The 26665-nt window shown below is 44.1% G+C and overlaps 1 protein-coding gene across 7 annotated transcripts in view; it reads right to left on the bottom strand.

Moving 5' to 3' along the window:
* The window catches only part of slit2 (slit homolog 2 (Drosophila)), a 671546-nt gene that overhangs the window by 215892 nt on the left and 428989 nt on the right, over nucleotides 1–26665 (bottom strand). For 5 of the 7 annotated variants that reach the window (XM_072496476.1, XM_072496471.1, XM_072496473.1 and 2 more), the window contains exons 11-15: nucleotides 25466–25537; nucleotides 20178–20249; nucleotides 7820–7963; nucleotides 5408–5571; nucleotides 5038–5061 (exon numbers count right to left, since the gene is read on the bottom strand). In XM_072496476.1, the coding sequence (XP_072352577.1) occupies nucleotides 5038–5061; nucleotides 5408–5571; nucleotides 7820–7963; nucleotides 20178–20249; nucleotides 25466–25537 (476 nt within the window). The remainder of the gene's footprint in view (nucleotides 1–5037; nucleotides 5062–5407; nucleotides 5572–7819; nucleotides 7964–20177; nucleotides 20250–25465; nucleotides 25538–26665) is intronic. The other 2 variants (XM_072496474.1, XM_072496477.1) reach the window with 1 other exon arrangement.

Below are 26665 nucleotides of genomic sequence, written 5' to 3'. Positions count from 1 at the left end.
GGCTCGCTAATGAGCCTAATTAACCAGTGGTCAAGTTCCCAGCAACAGCCCATTCCCACTATTGACCTAATCGGCCTTAGTTTTCCTGCCGGCAGGAATGAGAGCCTATTTCATGATCATGCAGAGTCACCCACTCTGACAGGCTCCATTAAATCCAACTCTATGGCGACAAGCTCAAAATAAAACTAAGTGTTTTGATAATGATGGGAAGTACAAGGAATTTTGTGAAAAAGATTTGAAATTATCCACAGCTAAAAATTGTGCCGACAGCATATAATTATTCTTTTATTTACTGGACACAGATATTTAACAAATACTGTACATATAATGTATTCCTTATACTTCAACAAAAATGTATTGAACAAAAGCAGTTCCTGTTCTTACTCTCAGCTATTGCTTGAGGATTTATTCTTTGGACTGGTTCAAACATGTATATGGGTTTCAAACTGGCAAATCAGCTTGTTTGCACAACACTACATTCAAACATACACATCACAGTTTATCAACTGACATATAGGTGAGGAGGGGAAATAGCTGAAAGATCATATGAAAGTGTGTTTGGGAACAATCTATTCTTCATTAATTATAGCAACAAAAGACACAGCTACACAGTTGCCAAAGGTATGAAAATGGGATGAAGGGTGATTCTACAATCCGGTGCTCATCACGGGAAATCTAGTTCACAGGCAATCTTTCTTGGAAAATGTTAGGCAGACAACCTGCAACTTTCCAAGACAACATTCCTCTCAAGTGCTGCTCGTCATTCAGAGTATCAGACCACAGAATCATCCCTGCTTTCTGCTCAGTGGACCTACACTTGCTCAACAGTGGTTAAAAATGTGAAGAATTGAATCCCCTCTAGTGCTTGTTACAGCAAAGTTTCTGGATACTGGAGTAGTGGGGAAGCTGCATGATCTTCACTTGCTACACTGCTGCTTGTCCATTTAAATACTCAGAGTCAGACATGGCTCAGTTGATAGACATCACGGGCGTCATTCTCCGACCCCCCGCCGGGTCGGAGAATGGCCGTTGGCCGCCGTGAATCCCGCCCCCGCCGAAGTCTCCGGTACCGGAGATTGGGCGGGGGCGGGAATCGGGCCGCGCCGGTTGGCGGGACCCCCCGCTGGATTCTCCGGCCCGGATGGGCCGAAGTCCGGCCCAGGAATTGCCTGTCCCGCCGACGTAAATCAAACCTGGTATTTACCGGTGGGACCAGGCGGCGTGGGCGGGCTCCGGGGTCCTGGGGGGGGCGCGGGGCGATCTGACCTCGGGGGGTGCCCCCACGGTGGCCTGGCCCGCGATCGGGGCCCACCGATCCGCGGGCGGGCCTGTGCCGTGGGGGCACTCTTTCCCTTCGCCTCCGCTACGGCCTCCACCATGGCGGAGGCGGAAGAGACTGTCCCCACTGCGCATGCGCGGGAAACTGACAGCGGCCGCTGACGCTCCCGCGCATGCGCCGCATTTCCGCGCCAGCTGGCGGGGCAACAAACGCCATTTCCGCCAGCTGGGGGGGCGGAAATCCCTCCGGCGTCGGCCTAGCCCCTCAATGTTGGGGCTAGGCCACCAAAGATGCGGAGCATTCCGCACCTTTGGGCCGGCGCGATGCCCGTCTGATTGGCGCCGTCTTTGGCGCCAGTCGGCGGACATCCCGTCGTTGGGGGAGAATTTCGCCCCAAAAGGTTGAATTGAGTCTAGCACTTGAACTAAATTGACACTCCAGTGCAGTATTGAGTGAGTGTTACAAAGTCATAGGTACCGCCTTTTGGATGAAATGTAGAAGATGAGAGAAGAGTAGGGGAGTTATTCCCAATGTTCTGGTCAATATTTTCCCTCAACCAACATGAAGAAAAAACAGATTAAATGGATTATGTGGTCATTATCTCACAGGTGCTTGTGGGATCTACTGTGTGCAAATTCCTACAATCTAACAGTCACTCTGCATCAATTAAAAGTACTTGAATGTCTGAAAAGTACTTTAGAATGTCCTGAGGCTGATACAGGTTCTACATAAATGCAAAAGGTATTCCTTCTATTGCAACACCATGGAGAATCGTCAATGCATCAGCCGATGCTTCATCATCAGGCAATCTCCTGAAAGAAATTTGCATCAAGGTCACGTAGAGTCAACTATATGAATGGCTAAACCGATTGTTGTCCATATGACTGTGGAAAGGAGCTGTCATGAATAAGACAGAGAGCTTCTTCTGCACACTTTACGGATTACAGATTTTGATGAAGAATGAAAGTACACATGTAAAAAATGAAAAGGCAAAGTGCTACTGAAGCATTTTCCACAGCTCTCAGATAGTAAACTTTGAAATCCCAGGAAAATGCCCACCTAAAACGAAACATGTAAGAATGAAGACTCTGATAAAAGGAGCCTGAAGGAAACTGATATGAAGAATCCTTCTCCAAAGGGTTAAAAATAATTTGTGGTTCCTCACTTTTAAAGGGATTGGAAAACAGATCTAACAACAACAGAGCTTCTGTCAATTCACAAGCTGCACCTATATAGCACTTTTAATGCAGTAGAATACCCAAGATATTTCAGAGAGGTGTAATAAAAAAAAACGATAGTGAGTCAGAAAAGGAGATATTAAAAAAGGTGAGTGAAGAGTATTTTACGAGGGTTTTAAAGCATAATTTCAAGAAAGAATTCCAGACCATGGGTGAAATTTTCCCATGTTTCTTTTACGAGTGGCAGGCTCTGAGTGAAAGCTGACGTGTAGCTCTACAGCTGCACAGGTTTAAGTCCAGATCTGGGGCTACACCTAAAGCTGATCAGGGCTGTGATCAGCACGGAAAATGAACCCTCCCACACCAATTCTCTCCCGCCCACTGCCCCGCATAGAAACGGGGGTGACCCCCCCCATAAGCATTGCCCCCCCAATCAGTATCGTCTCTCTCACCTCCCCTCCACCATCAGGACTGGGGCTTTCTAACCACCCCCCCCCCCCCTCCCCCCCACCCCCACCACAAACATCAGCATCGGGGCTCTTATCCTCCCCTCCTGCAAACACCACCATCAGTATCGGGGGCTCCCGACACCGACGCCACCATCAGCATAGTGGGCACCCCCTCCCCACCACCTCTTCCCTACCACTACTATCACAGAACCCCATAGAATCCCTACAGTGCAAAAGGAGGCCATTCAGTCCATTAAGTCTGCACCGAACCCTCTGAAAGAGCATGTTATCAAATCCACCCCCCCTGCCCTATCCCTGAAACCCAAAAAACATGTATGTCTTTGGACTCTTCAGGGGTAATTTTAGCATGGCCAATCCACTGAACCTGCACATCTTTGGACTTCAGAAAGAAACCGGAGCACCCAGAAGAACCCATGCAGACATGGGGAGAAGGTGCAAACTTCACATAGTCACCCAAGGCCGGGATTGAACCCGGGTCCCTGTGCTAACCATTATGTCACCGTGCTACTGTGCCATGCCAGCCATCAGCGAGAACAGTGACGTGGATTTTCACCCACGTCACAGTTCTCGCTGATGTCTAATGTGGCCAGAAAATCACTCCCCACCCCCCCACCCCCATGTACCTAAGTTTGTTGAACGAATGGCCCCAATAACAAGGGTGAGGGTTAGTGGGTTGAGGGGAATGTGACGGGGAATGGGTGCAGGAGCAACACGACAGACCGGAGTCAGATGAATGGAGAGGCCAGGCTGCGGCACCTTGAAAGGATTCGAATGAAACTATAAGAATTTTAAAATTGAGGTGTTGGAGGATTAGAAGCCAAAATAGGTCAGCGAGAGCAAAGAGGGACGATGAGGCAAGGAGGCATTAGAATTTTTGAGTCTCGAGATGTCAATGGCATGGATGGAAGTTGCAGCAGCTATTGGGATGAGGTAGAGATGAAGACACGTGATGATATTAGCTGGAAATAACACTTATTTTTAAGGAGACTGGACTGAATCTCAGATCAGGTTCCAACATTCAATATTGAATAAGCCAATTTTCTCCAGTTAAACATCGAAAAGATGAATACCTTTGGCCACCACCTCCCACCCCACATTTTACTTCATCATTGGCAAATTTTTCCCTCAACTATCCAGGCAGCATATGCAGGAAAGCTTCCTCAAACCCTTCTTCCTTTCCATATCACTCTTATCCTTCAAGCCCTACTTAAAATCTACCTCTGTGACCAAGCTTGATCACTCCTCCTGACATTTCCTTTGCCTCTCAGTCCATTTTTTCTCTGACTGCACCTCTGTGAAGTGCCTTGGACAATTTATCTACACTTGGAGCATTGTACAAATGCAAGATATTACTAATGTTGCAAACCAGTTCCCCTCGCAGGCAACTCCAAGATTCTGATAAAACAACAGCAGATAACTCACACAGCCTCTCAAACAACAAATGATGTGTGGTTTTGTGGCTACCCAAAGTACTTTACTGTTTTTGGGATGAAGCTTTAATTTTATTCATTTCAAAACTAAGTGGATTAGTTTATGATTAGAGCACACAAGATATTTTCTTCTGGTATAAGTGACAGTGATAGCTTCCAAAGTGCCATATGAATTAAACCTTGCTTCCTTCGCCAAGGGAATTACAACAGTGGAGGTCAGATGATGTTGTGATCAGTATTTCTCATTTGACTTTAGGTGTTAACTCCATCCCCTTTCCAAGTAATATGAACAAAAATAATTTGTTGAAGCAATAATGTATGAAATGCAACAACAAATGTTTAACTTCACCAATATCTGGAATTAATCATGTGCTATTACCTTCAACAAATAGTGACCTTAGACCAGAAGTGGGAATAAAACCAAAGAACAATAAAAATAACTCTAATGCATGGCAACTGCATAGCTGACACGAGGAAACATGGGCTTAATGATTCAGCTACTTGAATTAAAAGGGTTCATGCAAAGCTCTTGGTAGGAGCAGATTCAGCTACTGGAAGATGAGGAAAAGGACTATGTAGCTGTCTATTGGTGAGATTCACCGAATGACTACAACATGCAGCACTCCACTAAATCCGAAGGGAAATTAACAGCGGTCAGATCTGCTGCAAGCCAAACCTACCTGGAATGAAATATTGTTCTTTTGCTATAAACATAAAAAAAGAGAGAGAGAAAGAGAGAGAGAGAAAAGACAGAAGAGATGCACTTGAAAGTTAGCAGCTGAAGGAAAAATAAACATTTTATTTCATATTAAATCCACAGGTTGCAACTCCTCAACAGTAAAACATGGCAAAGCAAACAGCACAAGACTGATGTGCTGCAGTTATCACCAAGTCAGAAATAAGAGTTAAAAGCTTCCGAGAGCTTTAATAATTCACAGCACAATAGATGAATTTTCAGAATCTGTAAGAGAATAGCTTCCAGCCAAGACAGTGTAATTAATATTACTATATATAAATAGATAAATAACAAAATTCCAGTAACCCAATTACCTGAGCAGCGGAACTTCTTGCTCTTGATCTGTCCGATCCTCTTATTTGCCAGCCGACGAGGACTAGTGCAGCGGGCGCCGCTTGTTTCAATGGGGTTTGCATGGAGATAATCCGCAAGCCATTTCAGATGGCAATCACAAATAAATGGGTTCTGAGCCAAATGCCTTTTATGAAGATTAACAACAAAAAACAGAAAAGTCAAAAACAATAGTAATGACCCTGTCAAAAGAATATTCAGCAGTAGTGCAAAGAGCTCTTCAAAGCAAGAGGTAGAGCAGCTAATGGATCCAATTGTTAGTTGCTTCTGTAATGCATTTACTGGGACCCTGATACATTAAGAATTTACAATGCATGACTTAGCATTCAATACAGTGACTGTTAGTCCTGCATCACATTCAAAACTGCTTATTACCTGAGTAGATGAGATATGGTAGAGCTGCAATGTTTCCTACTGAATTATTTAAAGCAGACTGGAGCTATTGAAGGCGTACATTGCTTTCATTACCAGAGATGTAAAAGCTGCATTATTCATGTATAACTTGTATTATCAACTCTGGAAATATTTTTTGAAAATAGAAATCATGAGCAATGTCATGAAGCAAGTGGTTTCCTGGGGAAGGGGTAGGTTAAAATTACAAAGTGAAGAAAACACAAATGGTGGCTATTGGAGCTTCTATGGCTAGAAAACTAGATAGGCTTTTCTGCAGCTATGTTGGGGAATTCTGAATGATACATTGCTTCCTTTGTGCTTGGGGAAAGAATTAGAAAATATGGCTGGAAAGGGTTGTGGAAAGATAGAATGATCAGCCAAGAATTCCAGTTCCAGTAGGAACCACTGGCATAGGGAAAAACAGGGTGGAGATTCGCAAAGAGAACTTGAGGAGTTAGGAGATGTCTTAAAAATGCAGTCTGTTATTTATAGTAATAAAAGGATTAAAGTGTGTACCAGCTCAGATTAGAAACATCAGGATTTAACAGTGTAAAACATCAGGACAGTTAGTGTAAAAGGGAGGATTTAACATTTCTGGGACTTTGATGTAAGATCTTATGCACCTAAACTATGTTCTTACAGTGAGGTCAAATAGACAATTGGGGATGACCTAAGAGGAAATTTGAAGTTTCCATCCAGAAAACTTGTCAAGAAGAGGAAAAGGAACCATTCTCATGAATCTTTACTGCATCCTCTCCGATGCTTTCACACACTTCCTAAAGTGTGGTGCCCAGAACTGGATGCAAGACTGGAGCTGAGGCCAAACTAGTGCCGAATGCAATTTTAACAAAACCTCGTTGGTGTTGTATGCTACGCTCATATTAATAAAGTCGAGACCACTGTATGATTTATTAACTGCTCTCTGAACCTGTCTTGGTACCTTCAATCACTTATGCACGTACACAGTCAGGTCCCTCTTCTCCTAGATACGTTTAGAATGGTACACTTTTAAAATATTGTCTCTCCATGGCCTTCCTGACATTTCTCTGAATTGAACTTCATCTGATCCTGTCTGCCCATTCCACTAACTTGTCTGTGTCCTTTTGAAGTTTGACATTATAATAATAATCTTTATTATTGTCACACGTAGGCCTACATTAACACTGCAATGAAGTTACTGTGAAAGTCCCCTAGACGCCACATTCCGGCGCCTGTTCGGGTACAGAGAGGGAGAATTCAGAATACCCAATTCACCGAGCAAGCACGTCTTTCGGGACTTATGGGAGGAAACCGGAGCACCCGGAGGAAACCCACGCAGACACGGGGAGAAGGTGCAGATTCCTTATAACTCACAATGCTTCCGACTTGGATATCAACTGCAAACTTTCAAATTGTGCCCTGTACCCCAAGGTCTCGGTGATTAATATGTATTAGGAAAAGGGTCCCATCACTTGGGGAACTTCACTACAAACCTCCCACCAGATCAAAAAACATCCATTAACTACAACTTTCTATTTCCTGGCACTCAGCCAATTTCATATCCATGTTGCTATTTTCTCTTTTATTCCATGAGCTATAAACTTTACTCACAAGTGCTGTATCAAATGCATTTTGGAAGTCCATTCACACCACATCAACAACATAATCTGTCTGTAGATTGGAAGATTTGGGCCAATGTATTTTCTTTGCCCTCCATAGGCTACACGATGGAGAGGTACAATGTACGTCTGCATCCACAATTACTTATGCTACATCAAGAGGACAGTTGCTTCTCTACAGGTAGTGAGGTAAATTGAATGTAGAACAAACTGAAGCTGGGGTTGCTTATGCCTGGTGTGGACACAGTGCATGTCTTAGAGGAGACCAGGAGAAGGGTAGAAAATCTTATTTTCTTTTAAACTGTAAAAGTACCATCATTTAATTAATGCATTATTTTCACATTTTCACAAGATAGAAACTTTCCATTCTGGAGGAACACATACAAAGTCTGGATGACACGCAGAGGAGCAAAAGTGCCTTTGGCAATGGTCTGTAACTTGTTGTCGTATAGAGAGAGAAGGTTTAAATTATGGAGATCTTGAAAAGCATCCACTCGCAGGCAGTTAATCTTATTGGCATTCAGCAACCTGTCAAACAAAAAAATGAACACTGCATAAAATATATAAACACCTTCTGCATAAAATGTGAACAATTCCAATCAGAACAAGATTCACAACACCTGGTCCCAACAGATTTCAAACAGCTGGAAGAGAAAGCCATTCTTTCTCGTTGTAAGTGTTTCATGATACAATTTTACTTTTATTTCCTGTTATTTCAATGTCTTGATATTTGCATTCTTAAATCCTGACTTTTCTCCACCATAATTGTTTTTTCTGTCTTTACATGCAAGCTGTCAACATCAGTGAACTGTTGAGGGTGATATTTAGGATCAGTAAAATGTAGTCAGATAACAAACTCATGAATCACACAGGGGTCGATTTCAACCGTGGAATAATATAAGACAGATGACACAGAATGGTGGGCTAAGACAACTGGCTTGTAATGCAGAACAAGACCAGCAGTGCGGGTTCAATTCTTATTGCAGCCTCCCCGAACAGGCGCCGGAATGTGGTGACTAGGGGCTTTTCACAGTAGCTTCATTGAAGCCTACTTGTGACAATAAGGGATTATTATTATTATTAGAATCAGCTGCCCATTTTATGGGCAGGATTCTCTGGCCTCCCTGCGATATGTTTCTCGGCGACAGGAGGCAGCCGGCGGCAAGAACTTCTGGTCCCACCGCTGTCAGTAGGAATTCCCACTGAATCCACCCAATGGCGTTGAAAAACCTGTGGTGGGGGTGCATCACCGACGGGACCGGAAGATCCTGCCCGCATGAATAGCCAGAAGATCTCGCCCATTACTTTCCCCGTTGGCTTTAATCAAAATAAAAATGGGGAGGGATAAAAAATGGGCTGTCAACTTGCTATCACCCATTTTACACTATTGAACAAAGTGCAAAGTCAAAATGACCCTCAATGAGTAGTGTTCACTTTATAGAGTGTGTTACATTAAAATAATGACACTTCTGAGTTAATTTTAAATTCATCAGGAAACTGATAAGAACTAATGGATCACTGGTTTCCACTGACTTCAATAGCTGTAAGATCGGCATTGTATCCAATTTTACCAGTTTCCTGATGGGCGGTTTGTGTTAAAATCTCCACCTTTGAAACAAAGGGCTTGAAATGAATTGTTTCCTTCTCTATGCCATTGCCACTCCAGCTTTATGCCTGGCGAACAAGTTACAGTTTGAGTTCTCTCACAGAAAGCACACTGCTACCACCAAGTCCACCCTCTCATTGACTATTTAAGGCATCTTTCAAAAATTATGCTAACTTCATTGAGCAAAAGCAAGTGTCAGGCCCTGTGTTCCAATCTATGTTGCTGCTTTGGGACGAGCTTTGGTTGGTCCTTCCTGGCAATTTTTAAATCTTCTGATCCGGATTATACAAAAGAAAATGTAGCTTTCTGTGGTGCATTATCATTGCAGACTCAGAGGAACAATAAGGCTTATTTAGACGGGGAGTTCTGACTCCTGAACGGTTGTTTTTCAAAATAACTCTATTGGAAATTTCAAGGGAATGTCCGAAGCATGAAACTAATAATTATGGATAAATTCCTCAGACTGCTCATGCTGACTGACATAAGCCATGGCAATATACTTCTCCCTCTTTTATCCTTTCTCACACTATACACGGACCCCTAAGCTGCTTGTGCAGATAAAGCCAATTAAAACTCGACATTCAACATTCTTCTGCTGATCCCAAAAATAGCTTCAATGACAAAGTCTAATTATTGCAACAAGTAATGGTTAATGCATGTGTGAACTATGCAAATCACCAATTACATAAATCCTATTTATTCACATATTTGCTCCTTCCTATAATTTTCCAAGCCTGACAGCTCACATCTCAATGTAGAATTCCCAGTTGGTCACCAGAAAATCCGACGCAGCAGGCTGGAGATTTGTTAAGGTGCAGAAGTGGGCTTGGAAGCGAATATGCTGCTAATTGTTTGCGGTTCCCACCTCCGGTGTGTTTTGAAAGAGGCTGCTACAGTAGTTGATGACGTCTAACTGCCTGTCAGAGTTGGGTAAACAATGATGCCTATTAAAGCCACTCTTTAGTCATTGTCTAGAATTTTCCAGGCAGTACGTGGGCCTTCCCCACTGAGGCACAATCCGATGGATGAAGATGGCTTTCCAGTGGAGACCCAGAGATTTTTCTGTTAAATCCACCCCATCCACTCACCTCCCTCTCATCCCCAGCCATGAATGACAGAGGGCCAGAGCTGAGGTCATATGCCATCCTGCAGAGGGATTCCCCCTCCACAATGATGGCCTTGCAACTGTGACCATTATTTATTTTTAAATATTAAAATTGTCTTCAGAGTACACCTCCAGCTTGAGACGTCCTGTCATCCTTCAACCTTCATCAGCAGTAACCACTTCTGATTTCGGGGTTGCCGACCTTCCAGTGCTGGACAGCCTCCTATTAGACCTCCTGATTGGGAGCTCACTCGCTGTCCTTACTAATTGGTCAGGGCTCCCGAAGGTGGTTACTTGATTGGCTGGCTCCTCCAATATCTCCTTCTAGGTCCCCAAACAGGCATTTGTAGGTTCCTGACTTCTATTTCATCCTGACAACATGGTTAGGATCTGGGAACCAATATCCAACCGAACATCTTAGAAAACTGACTGGATCTAGAAGGATTGGGAAATTAGATATCCCCCAGCACATGCTGGTAGGAGTCTAACTTCCTTCCTTCTTACCCAATTCTACATGAGAACTAGGATTGCTGTCGACAAAATGCAAATTAAATACTTCAGTATACCACTTCTCTTTCAAACAAGGGCCTGCCCTCAGGCTCTTTTCTGTAGTACCTTTTGACGGATTGTGCTGTTATCCACGGTTTCCAGCTAACCCAAGCTCATCACTGATCATGTCTGACAACTGAGATGAATGTCCTGTCACCAGAAGCCTTTGCTTTGCCTTATTCCACATTCTAACAGTTACCTATGACAGAACTTCCAGTAGTTGAAATGTCGGTGCCAAACATTAACCAAACCATAAATAGCTCACTGCACACGACACATTCCAAGAGAATGACTTTGGACAGATGTCCAGTACTCTGTGCTCAAGCTCTTCTTGAGAAACAAAACAAATCAAATAGCAGAAGCTTCTTGCACAGACTAGTCAACTAAAGGTTGATACATTCTTCTGTGGTGGGAAGGTTTGCTTGGCATGTGTTCGGAAGTGGGGATCCTACTAATACAGCAACAACACCTCATCTCTAATAAACCTTTCCACGACAAATCCTTGGTACATTACTCATCTGTCAACTGCAATGATCAGATCCTCAAGCGTTGTATGGTTTGAGAGGGGCTCTATTGGTGTGACAGTCCCTTAGTCCGATTGGTAGTGTGCTGAGTTGTGAAAAATTCACGGTTTGACACAACCATCTGTGGAGAAACAACCCTGAATGGTTGGATTTTGTTTCAGGCAGAGCCTGTGCATGCTGGAGTTGGGCATGCAACCCTTAAAAACAGTGCGGAGGGAGTCACAGTGGCTCACGAGTGCCAATGTAGGCTGTTTAAAAGGTCCACCATAGTGCTCTTGGACTTTGTCCCAGTTGTAATAAAAGTAGTTAGGCCATCTGGCCCTCACCCACTTCCCATGCCCATCCATACCGAGTCTTGCCCCTTTACGCACACCCATGGGGCCTTCATACCCTCCATGCCAACATATGTCCTTTATACAGTTCCCATGGCCCTTTATGCCGTTCCTGCCAACATATGTCCTTCTGTCTACCCTCGTTCCCTTCATACTAATCTATGTCCCTCTACCCACCTCATGGCTCCATGCCAACATTGTGTTAATGTGTACCAACACACACCCCACCCACTACCCGATGCCCTTACACCTTCCATGCCGACTCCTCCAGTATCCACCATGAGCAGACATCAGGAGCCATGCTGAGATGGAATAAAGTTCTCAGTATCCATTACTGACTTCATTATATAAAAATACATTCATTGATAAAAGCTCATTCGTACATTTCAATTCTTTCAAATGCTTAATCCCTTAGAAACGTTTGAATTCAAAGCCCAACGTCAAAGACAGCTAATCACTCATAATCGCTTGGAGTTATTAATTAAACTGTGAATTTACAGCCCCCTCTCTGCTAATGATAGGTTGTGGAAGCAATCAAGCAGTAATAATATTTTAATGATAGCACTCAGGCTAATGTAAACAAACAGCTATTAAAATAACAAGCAGCAATTGTGTTTCAATTCAGAGGCAGAGCGCAGCAAGCCAGGTTTTTTCCATAATTTATACAGCAGGGGATTTATATAACTGCACAGTTCCACACACCTTCTCCACCTTTTGTGCACATTCTTAAAAATGAAGTCATACAAAGTCAAAGAGACAAAGTCAACAAAAGAGGTCCATTTGAATTGGCTTGCTGGGTTTGGGTTTTCCATATGTGTGAATCACACCACACCCCCTTTAACCTAACGACAAAAATAGGATCCATTGGAAATGGGGATGGGACTTCATGATGCGAGGTCGGGGCACCATTTTGACTAAGACATGTAGTCTCCATGACTGGGCCTTGGTTTTATTATTTTTAGATGACAGGACCTGGATTTTTGCAATGATGGAGAGCCTCTGTGCCATTGTGAAATTGGCAGAAGAGATCAAAATCTAAAGACCCGCCCCCAAACGTGCTATTTACCATTTTTGCAAGCGGGAATGGTATTGGGTTGTGTTTTGTAGATGCACGTTTCTCGTAGGCAACTGTCCATAAAAATCAGTAGCTGCCTCCACTCATGTCTGATTTTTCTGACCTGACTGTGTGAAACATGATCTGCGCACATTAGAATTATTAGAAGGTCTGAACTTTGTAGATCCATTTAGAGAGGTAGGGTAGTCCTTTGGATATGGTTCGGGGGGAGGTCAGGTGGGAGCTGCCCTTTGGGAACAGTAAGGTGTCCTTTGGGAGAGGCAAGGTAACCTGTGGGGTTGTTAAAAGTAGATGTGAGTGTGTGAAAAAAAAAGTGGATAAACTAATTGGAAACATCAAGAGATCTGTCAAGAGGAACTGCTAAAAGTGTCAAGAGGAACTGTCAAGCTGTAGTCATTTAAAAAATGTGCCCCTTACATTTTTGAAAAACCATGTGGAGCATTAAAAAATAATCACTGCTTGCTATTTCACGTTGTCTATTGACATTAGCTTGAGGGTTATTACTGGATGTGTGGTGCATAACAGATTTCACAACCCTTCATTATCACAATGGGGTGTTTTCTATTTCAGTTTTGACAGCTCCAAGTAGCTACAGAATCTTTGAAGTGGGACTATGAATTCCAATGCTTGTTTTTATAAGAGATTAAGAACTTTATAAGAGATTGAGGACTTGAATGAAATGTTTGTTCTTAGAAAGAATCATGTAGTTGAAGGAATGTAAATACAGTGAATCGTTTCTCATGATTTAAAAAAAATAAAACCTGCAATAGACATTGGAACTTAATTCTATTTAATTTCAGTATGGCTCCTGACGTCTGCCCATGATAAATACTGAGTGAGTTGGCATGGTAGGTGTAAGGTCAAAGGATTGTGGGCACAAACATAGCTTGGCATGAATTAGCATTAAGTTGGCATTGGGTGATAAAGGATCATGGGGTGGAGGGCATGTGTGGACAAGGAGGGTATGAAGAGTTATGTGGGGTGGGTGGAGGGCATAGGTTGCCATGGAATGTATGAGGGGCCATGGGGATTGGTAGAGGGCACTTGGAGTGTGTGGAGTATGAGGGGATGTGATGTGTGGGGGCTGATCTTTTCTTATAATGCTTATAAAAATTCACAAACTGCCGGTGCACCGAGGCAGACCTTCTGACCAGCTCAGCTCCACACCTGCAAGTCATCTCACTCATTCCAGGGTCACGTGTCCTGACTCCCAAAGAACCCTGCCACCCTGGAACAAAAATCCCAACTTCTGGGTACTTTCACTTGGGTTGGGTTTGCGGAACTGGGTAATGTGCTCCTCTTCACTCCCAGGAGTGAAAATTCTGGCCGACGAATCTGATATTAACTCTGGGAGGGTAGGTTTTGAGTAGATTAAAATTTCAGCCGAGACAGCACAATTCACTTTTTTTGTTGGCACCATCACAAATCCCTGGCCTCCCATAGTCATGCCCGAGAGAATCCCTACAGCGCAGGAGGCCATTCAGCCCATCGAGTCTACACCAACCCTCTGAAAGAGCACCCAACCAGGCTTCTGCCCTATCCCTGCAACCCTGTAACCCCACTTACTCTCAGATTTCTGAACACTAAGGGGCAATTTAGAATGGCCAATCTACCAAACAGGACCCCACGTGTTGAGAGACTGTTCTTGGAGCGCAGTCGGCGGGTGGGTTGGCGCTGCCGAACTTTTGCAGCTACTACTGGGCAGCAAATATATCCATGATTCGGAAATGGGTAATGGAGGGAGAAGGGGCGGCGTGGAGGCGGCGTCTTGTAAAGATACTAGCTTGGGGGCACTGATAACAGTACCGTTGCCGCTTCCGCCGACGCGGTATACCACGAGCCCGGTGTTGCCGGCGACATTGAGGATCTGGGGGCAGTGGAGATGGCACAGGGAGGAGGCAGGGGCTTCAGTCTGGGCCCCGATATGGAACAATCACAGGTTCGTTCCGGGTAGAATAGACGGGGGGGGGGGGTTCTAGGTTGACACAGGGCGGGTATCAAAAGGATGGGGGAAATGTTAATTGATGGGACTTTTGGTAGTATGAGGGCGCTGGAGGAGAAATTTGGGCTACCCCCGGGAAATACCTTGGGGGGGGGGGGGGGGGGGGCGGGTTGGGGGTTTTGGCGGTGGATGGAGTTCATTTGTAAAGGGCAGATATCCCACCTTGTTTTGTTAAATTGTTAAGTGGTTGAGTTGTTTTCTGTTTTATTGCTGTTTTCTTTTCGTTGTTTTTCTTTTTGTCGTGGTTTGTAAAAATTATTAAAAAATATTGAATAAAAACAAATTTAAAAAAAAAGAATGGCCAATCTACCTAACCTGCACATCCTTGGACTGTGGGAGGAAACCGGAGCACCCGGAGGAAACCCACGCAGTCACGGGAGCAAAGTGCACCCAAGGCCGGTATGGAACCCAGATCCCTGGCGCAGTGAGGTAACTAACCACTAAGGCATTGTGCTGCCCTATACACCCATCAAATCAAAGCCCAAGCATTAAGCTTATTTAACCGACCAGATGAACAGTACTTTCTGAACTCAACACTCCTTGCAAACTGAAAGCCCAGTGATTCTCATACAATTTTACGCAGTTTTTCTTCAGCCATGTCTGGCAGTGGGGCATTCCTGCTGCTTGCTTTGACAGTGTGTGATAAACATATCAAATTCTTTCACCCATGTGGAGCAAAAACTAAGACATCCAATGATGCAGTGGTCAACAAATATGACAGCTCCCACAAAAGGATCACCCAGTGGAGATTGAGAAACTAGATTCCACAAATTCTCCACACTTGCTTTGTGCATACTGTACAAACTCACTGGAAATAAAAGTGCTTTGACCCTGAACCAACACTCTCTACATGAATCGCACATTATTTGCAGCATTCTCGAGAAAACCTTTTGATTCCTTTGAATTAAGGGTTGCGTTTCCGGCAATCCAATTCCCAAGCCTGAATTTCTCTGAATGTTCATCCCTTACGTTTCATTTCTAATTTACTCACTTGGCAGTCAACAGACCTGATCAAAATTCCTTGGACGGCACGGTGGCACAGTGGTAGGCACTGCTGTCTCACAGCTCCAGGGACCAGGTTTGGTTCCGACGTCGAGTGACTGTTTGTGTGGAGTTTTCACTTTCTCCCCCTGTCTGCGTAGGATTCCTCCGGGTGCTCCGGTTTCCTCCCACAGTCCAAAGATGTGCAGGTTAGGTGGATTAGCTACACTAAATTAGCCCTAGGTGGGGCTACAGGGATAGTGTGGGCTTTGGGCCGAGATAGGGTGCTCTCTCAGAAGGTCTGTGCAGACCCGAAGGGCCGAATGGCCTCCTTCTGCACTGTAGGGATTCTATGATTTCTAATGAAACAACACTAAGACCTACCATTTAAGCAGGGTGTAATATTACCGCCCCACCTGTCGCCGTGATTTTCCAATCCTCTGAAGTCAATAGACCTTTGAAAGGCTCACCGCATTTTCTGGCCCTGCCCTTGCCGTGATGGGGGCCAGAAAATTTTGCCCACCATTTCTAAAAATTAGAGGGATGAGAGGCCAAAGCGGCTTCAATTGTTTGGTATCTTGACTGGGGCATGTGAAGGGGATCCAACTTTAACTCAGCAAATGTAATGTACAGGGCCCGTATGGCTGAGAAATGCTATATTTATCTTTTGATTGTCATTCTAATGTTTCAGGTCAGACTCCCACACGAGCCTGGAGAGATCAGTTACCTGATTGTTGAATGGGAGTAGGATTTGTTGCAACAGGATGGAACATTGTCTGGCATTAATGTGAGGGGATCTGGATGCAATCACAGATGGTAGAAGGGAAGATCGACCTGTGGCAGAGAAGGTTCCACTGTGTGCGGAAACTGGAGAAGAAATACTGTTTATTTTGCCCCCAAAGGAAACAAACAGCAAAATATTTTTTACTAATATTTCAGGGTCTCTTCTGAACCCACTCTTTCTTGGTGCCAGCATTCACTGGAGGATTTGAAGCTCAGTATGACTTGTTAAAATAGCATGGGCTTCTAACAATTTCATATGACTCCTACCTATGCACAGTTGCGGCCCTTGCTCAGCTGTGGCAAGTACCTCTGCCGCCTCTCAAAAGCCAGGAAAGGAAGTATCAGCAGGCAGGAGTGTGGGATGAGCAGACAGTAACACCAATCCAATCCTTACTCAACTTTTGTCAAGCAAGAGGGGTTAAAATTGGACCTTTTGGTTAGGTTTTGTCCGCCCCTCTTGCTCAGGTCACAATAAGGTGCATCCGACATAAAAACAAACCAAACTCCAGCTTTATGCCTTGGTGGTAATTTAGGAGATGGCAGGAATGAATTTCCCACAGGACTAACTGCCTCACCATGTTTCACAATCAGCAACTGTAACAAAAAGTGATTTTTCTTTTTAATAATTGTAATCTCAGAATCACACAATTTTTACATCGTAGAAGGAGGCCATTCGGCCCATTGTGTCACTATCAGCTCTCCAAATGAGCAATTAACTTAATGCTGCTCTTCAGCCTTCTCACCATAACCCTGCACATTCTTCCTATTATGAAAAGTTTAATTCCCTATCGAATGCATCAAATGAACCTGCCTCTGTCTTAATCTCCAGCGCATTTCACACCTTCACCTCTCGCTGCAGAAACAAGTTTTTCTCACGTCACCTTTGCCTCCTTTGCAAATTATTGTAAATCTATGCCCTCTTGTGCTTGGACATTTCACGGGTGGGAACAGTTTCTCCCTGTGAACCATGCCCAGACTACTCATGATTTTGAAAACCTCAATCAAATCACCTCTCAGCATTCTTTTCCCAAGGAAAACAGTTCTAACTTCTCCAATCTATCCTCATAAACGATTCACTTTGCGTTTCTCCAAACTGAACTTCATCTGCCACCTATCCGCCCACCCACCATGTGATTTTGAATTTCTACACTATCCTCCTCAATGTTCACAATGTTTCCAAGTTTTGTAACATCCACAAATTTTTAAACTATGCCCTCTGCACCAAGGTCTAGGTCATTAATATAAGGGGTGGGATTCTCCGACCCTCCGCCGGGTGGGAGAATCGCCGGGGGTCGGCGTGAAGCCTGCCCCCGCCTTCCTCCCAATTCTCCCGCCCCCCAAAATTAGACCCGGCATGAGTCGCGCCGCCCGCCTCGGAGAATGGCGGGGTCCGGCGCGACTCAATGGTGCCAGGGCCGCCCGAATTCTCCTGCCCGCGATGGGCCGAAGTCCCTCCCATCTGTAGCCGGTCCCGCCGGTGTAAATCAGACTAGGTCCCTTACCGGCGGGAACTGGTGGCGTGGGCCGACTCCGGGGTTCCTGGGGCGTCGTGAGGGAATCTCGCCCTGGGAGGTGCCCCCACGGTGGCCTCGCCCACGGTAGGGGCCCACCGATCCGCGGGCGGGCCTGTGCTGTGGGGGCACTCTATTACTCCGCATCGGTCGTTGTGGTCCTCCGCGATGGCCGATGCGGAGACGAGCCCTCCCACGCATGCGCAGGGATTTCGCCAGCACGGGCTGGCGCTCCCGCGCATGCGCCAACTCACGCCGGCTGGCGGAGGCCCTTCGGTGCCGGTTGGCGTGGCGCCAAACCCCTATCCCGCCGGCCGGTGGGGCGCCAACCCCTCCGGGGCGGGCCTAGCCCCTGAAGGTGTGGAGGATTCCACACCTTCGGGGCGGCCCGACACCGGAGTGGTTCACGCCACTCCGTCCCGCCGGGACCCCCCGCCCCGCCGGGTACGGGAGAATCCCGCCCAAGGTCTGGTTGCATTCCCCAGGTGAACCATCACTCCCATCAGTATTCAAGACTGGAGAATGGGATGCACTCAGATAATTCCTGTACTACTGTTTGTTCATTTTTGGCTGCTTGGTGGTCACCCATTCCCTCAATCCCTGCATATTCTTACACTGCAGCGTGACCAAACCCAGGTCCTACTTGCCGTAAGGCAGCAGTGCTAACCACTGCGCTACCGTGCCGCCCATCCCTACAAATATCTAATATGTCTCAGAAGTGGTAATAAACCTTACTTAAAAACAGAAGACTCACCAGATACTCACTTGTTACTTCTTATTAAGTTAATAGTTTTAACATTTGTTAAACTCCCTGTTGGGTAGAGTCGGGCTGGAATTCTCCGGTTGCTGCAATTCACTTATCCCGCCAGCAGCGCACTTCGCCTGCTGGTTTCCCGGCACAGCGGGGTGGTTACAATAGAAAATCCTACTGACAGGCGGTGGGAAGGTAGAATCCCAGTGCCGGTGAATGTTGCACCGCTGAGAAACGTGCGGCTGGGGTACCGGAGAACCTTGCCCTCAGTCCCCAAACAGAAATACACACCAGCCAACCAACTTGTGACTTTCCTGTGATGTTCCCATTCACCTTTTTTTGCTCCTGAACATTTCTCCAAAGGCCTGTGCTGGCCTCACTCCTTAGGCTTCATTTAGCTGTGCCCCAGTCTGTGTTTCTCCCACAGGCCATTTCTGCTTCTCTCACCAAAGGACAAATTATTTTAAAAATTAATTCAACCCTAACCCTAATGTACGTGTCCCTGGCTAATCCAGCATTTATTGCCCATACTTAATTGTCCTTGTGAAGGTGGTGGTAAGCAGCCTTTTTAAACCACTGCAGTCCATGTGTTGTAGGTACACCCACAGTGCTAAATGTGTCACCTGCCCCACGAAGATCGACATATTGACAGAAGGAATGAGTACTGATGGAACTTCTATCTGAGATTGAATACTCTTCACTGATCAAATTTTCACTTTGATCGACGTCTCACATGTTTTAACAAGACCTAGTTGTTCTTCTTCAATTTAGAAGTGTCTCCAATTATATTATGAGTGCTCGACTATCTACACCACTGAGCCCGTATGCTAATACTGAAGCTGGAAAATAATTATTTCCCTTCACGATGAAGACTACACATACTCATTTGTTGCAGTGATGCTACAGAATTATGTTGAATTCCAATTACTCCAGGGTGGGAATAAGTATGGATGATGTTCCCGTTCAGAGCCGGCAGCCGAAAGGCCCTGTGCATTGTGTAACAGGCAGCATCATTAACATGCTGCTTGTCATCTTCCCATCAAAAGGGCTCAGCAGGAAGCAGCTGTCTGCTTGTTAAATTTATGCATCAGGGGATCACCACAGGGGACTTGAGATGTGGGCCCTAGCACAAGGTAGGTTCACCGGAAGGGAAATGCCTGTTCAGAGAGATGAGAGGAATATCAGGACAGGGGAGGTATAGGATTTCCTTATGGGGCCTAATGGAGTGCTCTTATACCTCCTGGCCCACAAGGAAACGGAATAAAATTCAGAAACGTTTCATTTGCTGGACCTTTCTTGATCCTGGCTGGTGTTGCCGGCAGGCTTTGCCGGGCAGGGAAGGCATCACTGCTACTCTGCTCAGGCCTCAGATCAATTTTAACTATCCTTAGTTTCTGTCAAGCGGAGATGTTAAACTCAAGACCAGTAACAGTTTTAAGAATTGCAGAAATGTAACAATTATCAAGTGCCTTGCATTCTTTTCCCCCAATCTATTTTTCCAGGAACTGGTTAAACATACTTACAGTAACTGCAGAGAGAAGAGGCCTTCAAAGAGACCTTTAGGCAGCTCTGTGATTTTATTTCCATACAGCACACTGTGTGGGAGGAAGTAGAAAACTGTCAGTAAAAACTTATAAAGAAACAATGGTCGACATTCTCAGCTTAATTTTGACAACCTATGTAACCTTTCATTCTCTTTAAAAAACTGGTGGTCAGGCAACACGGTGGCACAGTGGTTAGCACTGCTGCCTCACGGTGCCGAGGTCCCAGGTTCGATCCCGGCTCTGGGTCACTGTCCGTGTGGAGTTTGCACATTCTCTAGCGTGCCTGCGTGGGTTTCTCCCGCACAGCCCAAAGAAGTGCAGGGTAGTAGGATTGGCCACGCTAAATTGCCTCTTAATTGGAAAAAATGAATTGGGTACTCTAAATTTAAACAAAAAATTGGTGATATATATCAGCCTGAATCAGGTAGTTATCCTACCCTCATTTAAATTAATTTACTATTTGGTAAATAAAATCTAGTCTCTCAATGTGCACTTCATTGCTAGAGGCAGGTTTGGCATTTATCATCCACCACAAGTTGCCCTGAAAAGTGGTGGTGAATCTCCTTCTTGAACCACTGCAGTCTATATTTTTTGTAGGAGTCTGATGCAACTAAGTAGCTTACTGTGCCTGTTTGAGACTGAAAACATGGATAGATATGTGTGGCTGCTGGTACGTTTGAAGACAAAGGGCCTGGTAAAATTCACTGGGTTCCCTTCCCATCGTCTGCCTGCCTGCCCCCCAACCTGTCCGAAAATTTACAGGGGGTGAATTCTAGGCCGGCCCGCCCACTTTAACCCTATTGAGGCCCCGGTGCGTGCAATTAAAGGTTGCTTTCTGCCCGACTGCAGTTTTGAGGCCAGTAAGAGAAGGTCAAGGATGAGTGGATGCCCAGCAGGTTAGTCTGCTTGGGTCTCGGGTGAGTAAAGCTGGAGGGGACGGGAGTTCTCCATTGCGCAAGGTCTTCAGCTCTACGTGTTCCCACTCCTCTAACCTTTCCAAACCGATTCAACTCCTTCAACTTTCACCACCCCGCTCCTGTCCCTGGCTTAAAGGCCTCTGCATTCACCTGTACACTGGGGCCCCCAGCACTTAGACTCATGGGACTAGCTTTCATGCCAGCAGTGGTCAACTTTCCTTGTGGCATTCTGAGACTGCAGATCTGCTGGTCAATCAGATCAGCTGACAGTTCTTTGAATCCAGACTTCCTCCTGAGTGAGGGGCGGTAGCCCTGCCCCAGCTACAGGTTAAATGGCTGCTGGGCAAGCATTATTGATGAAGATTCTGCCCATGAGTCAGATTGGGTAAAGCGGCATGTCTGGAGAGAACCAATTTTACTGATATCAACTTTTCTTTATTTCCAAAATTTCATTAAGCCAAATTCAAATTTTGAAAACTGTCATGGTGGCATTTGTGCTCGCGATCTCTGGATTATTAGTCTAAATATTAGGATTATTTAAGTAACATAACCACTAACTACTGTAATCAGAAATGATGTGGTCATAGTTACTGCATTGAATCAAAGAATGAGGTCAAGTTTCAAGAGTAATCCCTGTGTAAATGTGAACGAGACTGAAAACTTTAAAACAGGCTGTAACTATAAAGTGGTCTCTCACATAGTCCAAACTGCAGTATTATCTGACAGACACTCTTAAAAACGGAACTGTGTTATTTGACCGACAAGGGCATTCTCAATTGTCCACAAATTTTATATTTGCTGGTTCTTCACAAATTTGTAATAGTGGGCCATTACTGAACAGTGCTGGTCATGCAGACAAGGGTTCAAAGGAGTGTGGGATAGCAATGGGTAGCACTGAAACTTGTCGACTTTCTGTAAGTGTTCCAGGTATTGTACTGAAAAGAAACCAGTGTAAAGTTTTGAATTGAATGTGTTGCACAGGGAGCTCCTGTTTATAATAATGATTGCATTGTCTGATTATCGTCCCTAACTGTGGCTTTGTTCTGAAGTTTAAAGCAACTTCACTGTTATAATTCTGTATGTTCAGCTTGATTTTTAGATTAAATTTAAAGTATTAGAGCCTTGAAGACTACATGTGATGGCATTGTGCTTTATTGTCTACATGTAATGATATTTATGTTTGATGCTTGAACTTTGTATGCCTAGTGGTTTGGAAAAAGGCATTTTATTATTTACTTTATTGGTAGACAATCCTAAATTGAAATACCATCGGATTCTCACACGAGCAACTAGAGATAAATTAAATGGAACATGGATTTAAACTTTACGCATAGTCTCCAGAGCTGCCTGCTACCCACCTACAGAGTTACAAAAACAGAAGCTCTGACCTGAACTGCAGTGTTTTACAACTCTCCTGTACAATCTAAGCTGCAATGTCACCTAATACAGCACTATCTCTCTCTCCTACATGCTCCAGTCTACTTTAACCATCACAATTTAGCGTTTAATCACATTGATACTTGAGCGGAAGTAATATACTCCCAATGACCAAACTCTCTATCGGCAGAAATGTCGGCACTGATGCAAGTAGGAGTGAGCAATCAATGTGACACCTGAAATAAGTGTCGCTTATAAAGATATGCCTCACTTAGCACAATCCAGACAATACTACTTAGTCGAAACTAATCACAAACATACCAAGAAAATTTTCAAATGAAAATTGGCAAATCAGCAGAAAGAACTTGATCCTTTAATGAGAAAGATCCCAAAATGATTAGTGTGACACTGCAGATTAGATTTGTAATATTATCAGTAGTTTGCAAAGGAGGATATCACTGTTAAGATTAGGCAGATTAGATAGCAAATTTTCATTTTGGAAATGGTGGGCCATTAAACACAGCAGAAAATTCTGGCCCTTGTTTTTTGATAAACAAACAGTAATTTGCAGAGTTTGTCATCTACGGGTTGGGAATATGGCCACAGATTACAGGAAATGGATAATGAACAAAAACAAATATTAAAGGCAGCACTTGGTCTCCAGGGTTGTTTGCAGTTTGCATTTTGCGTGTGTCAATGACATTAACTTTCACAGAACATCAAAGTGGCTTTTGCAGTCCCTGTGAGACGTTTGCTGAAGGAAATGTTGGCTTGCAAATCACATCCGCCTCAGCTTTGCCTCATTAATGTAACTTCAGTAATGCCTATAAAAATAATTTTCAATTGCTTACAATAAAGCCCTAACATAATTTAACAATGTGGCAACTAAACATTTGTGCTTTTTAAAAAATATCAAAACCATATGTTGTTTGAATTGATATATTTTGGGCTTTTGGTTCAGCTTCCACCATTTAAACTCCACTAGAAATTGAACCAAGGCTTGCTATGACCTCAGGTAGATCTGCATTCTTGGTGTTGACAGTGTTGTAACCCATCTGCAGAACAGTGCTGGTCAGGGTAGCATTCAAACTTTCTGCCTTTCTGGAAATGTTCCAGGTACTGTACTGAAAAGAAAGCAATGTAGCATTGTGTATTGTACACGATACACAGGGAGCCCTATCTGTCATAATCATTACTTTGTCTGGTTACTGTCCCTAATTACTTTTGATTTTGGCATGCTCAACTTCATTTACAACAAAGGACGGGGGGAGTTAATTTTTTTAAAAACCTGTTTTTAGCAGCACTTACAAGTTGAACAGGCTTTAAACAACAAGCAGTTTAAAAAAAAAATTGTGGTGCATTTCATATGATTGCATGTACATGAAACCTGTTTCTGAGGAACCTGCCACAGCTATAGCCACTTTTGTAAATGATTTCTCAGCTCAAAGACTTTTATCTGGGTATAAATGGATGAACAATTATTAAGAGTTGAACACATTTTTGAAAACTTCAACTTTTTTAAGATGGTCAAAAAATGGTTGAAAATGTCAGTACTGAAATAAACTTACTGGCCATCAGCCATACTGGCTTCAGCAAACACTGAGGTTTCCATTCATGCGGCCTGGTGTTGGATTGTGCCAGCAACGCCTCACACAGTAAATTTTAATCTCAACTGTTTACACTCAGGGAACTCACTCATGGGAAGTGGAGGAAGTAAAACTTGATGGGAAAGTCAAATGATAATTTTTCCGCATGTGCAATTAACCAGTGGAAAACACGTGGACCATCAAACACAAAACATTGCGAAACAGAACCAGTCGCACTGCATATGTGAAGTTTGATCAGTCACTGCCATCAGGCCAGCTTGCCCATTCTTACTTGGCCAATTTGTCTTCAGATGGTATGGCTCTGTCCATTTATTTTCCAGTCCTCTTTTATTACTTCCTCAAAATATCTCCTCTCTTGCTGTGTCTCCATTTATGTCCAGATCCATTTTACATCCTTCTAAATCCTCTCAATGCATGCAGCTTTCCTTTGTGTCCATCCCTCCTTGCAATATGTTTTGCTTAGGGGCTATGGGCACCTCTTTTAGCGCAGCTCAGTGAGGCATAAGGGAAGCCATCACCCTGTCAATGTTAAAATTGGAGATATCAAGTGCCCACTCCTGCGTGGGATGATTGCTTCGGAAAGCTCAGGAACTCAGTGGCTAGCAACCCATTTGCACACCTCAACGTTGAAATCACCTGAATGTCATCTTTCATTGCAGAAAATAGGGATCTGCAAATCCTAATGGACACAGTCTATTTGGCCATTTCGACCACTGAGACAGCAGAATCAGCAGAGCCGAGGGGAAAGGTTAATGAACCGTAATCGGAAGAGAAAAATATAAACTACAGTACAAAAATAAAACCCACACTAATGTGGGCTGCCACCAGTTTCCTTTCATGTTTGCCTGTGCAAAATTCTCCCAAACCTCAGGCACCAGCTTCATTTAGGCTGTGTGGCTACAACATTGCTGCAGTTATTTCTGGAAGTTTTGAACCTCTGCGGGAAATTCTTTTTGGTTTACCCAAACATATGATGGGCAAAGCTTCTCTCATGTCCAATTGAAACATGAAAGTGTGCAGTGAAATCTGGGCTGTGCCTGCTCTCCCACACTTCCGTTAATCCAAGCTTCCACTCTGTCTTTGATTTTTGCAGGTCTATTTATGCACAGTAATCAAAACTTTGTGTCAAAAAAAGTTTAGATAGGGCTAAATGGAGAATTAAATCATGGTATTTAAAATTAAAACACCCATTTTAGTGTAATTGCTTTTTGAACCCATATGTAATTTCTGGTTTTTATTGTAATTAGCACACATTTTATGTTGCAACCACTGGCAAACAAATCTTTTAGAGTTTAACATGTAATGAGGAGGATGAGTTACTCTAAAAACAATCTCAGGCAGTCCGAAACATTTCCAAGAAACTCACAGGGAGTTAAGTGACCTCAGTCCCTGGAAAGCATCTGGTGCGATTTCAGAGATGTGGTTGTTGCTCAGGTCTCTGAAAAGAAGAACAGTGCCGTAAAAGGTTAATTAAATATTAACTGCCATCTCAAAAAGCTGTTATAGACCAACTGGCCTGCTCATTATATTCAAATGCTCATAAGTATTCAACACGGTTTTCTACTTTGGCACTCCCAATACCTTACATCTGTTTCTCATTGTTTGACTTCTTTCTTCCTTGAATGCTAATCGACCACCACACTAAAACCTGTACAGGTGACTGAGATTCATGGTCAATGCATTACGTTATTAAAAGCTTCCAATATCAGGAGCTATTTGCTTGAAATAAGCTTTTAGTTGCTATTTCTGTGTGTTGGGCATAATGACTATACAGGCAGACCTTGATTTTACGACGTTCGAGTTACGGCAAATGGCTCTTACGACATTTAAAAATTGACACCCTGTTTCAAATTTACGACGTCAGTTTCAACTTTACGATGCAATGTCAGTCCATCTTATATATTTTTATAGTAAGATTAATAAATTTGATAGGATGTGAACGAGTCTGGGGAAGTTGTGAAACCACCAGATGAAACACCAGCCCCCTTGCACCCTTCATTCAACAGGTCATTAGTCTGAGCTGGAAGGTCACTCTGGAGAATGGTGGCTGTGTCCTGCAAGCAGCTTGCTACCTGGCCAAGTTAGACTGACAACCAGGGAATGAGGCTGCAATTTTCTGGTGAAAATCCTGCTGGCTGATCACCCATTGATTACAATGGGATCTTTATCATCTGCGTTATGAAGTCTTTTGCTTGGCTCACTACAGAGAACGGTTGCTGTGGCCTGCCAGTAGAGGTCTGAATGCATCAGGGCAAATATCTAAAACCTGCAGGAAATGAGGTTGCAATTTACTGGTAAAAATGCTACTTTGCCCCGCATTTGGGGGCAATCCCCCATTTTTACTATGGAGAAATTGGTTCCAACCTATGACGTTTCCGCTTACGATGTGGCTTCCAGGAGCCAATTTTATCATGGGTCTGTGGGCTGCCTGGTATAAGCTGAAAAATTGGAATGTTTTTTCTTTTTTTCCTTTTCCTCACATGCATCTAATCTGCCAAGAGTGCAAAACAGGAACTTTGGAGTTTTCCATCAGTATTTTAAAGGAACTGAAAATGATGTATTTCTC

The sequence above is a fragment of the Scyliorhinus torazame genome, chromosome 3 (genome assembly GCF_047496885.1).
Source record: "Scyliorhinus torazame isolate Kashiwa2021f chromosome 3, sScyTor2.1, whole genome shotgun sequence".
Lineage (NCBI taxonomy): Eukaryota > Metazoa > Chordata > Chondrichthyes > Carcharhiniformes > Scyliorhinidae > Scyliorhinus > Scyliorhinus torazame.
This window is presented reverse-complemented; position numbering and strand designations above follow the sequence as displayed.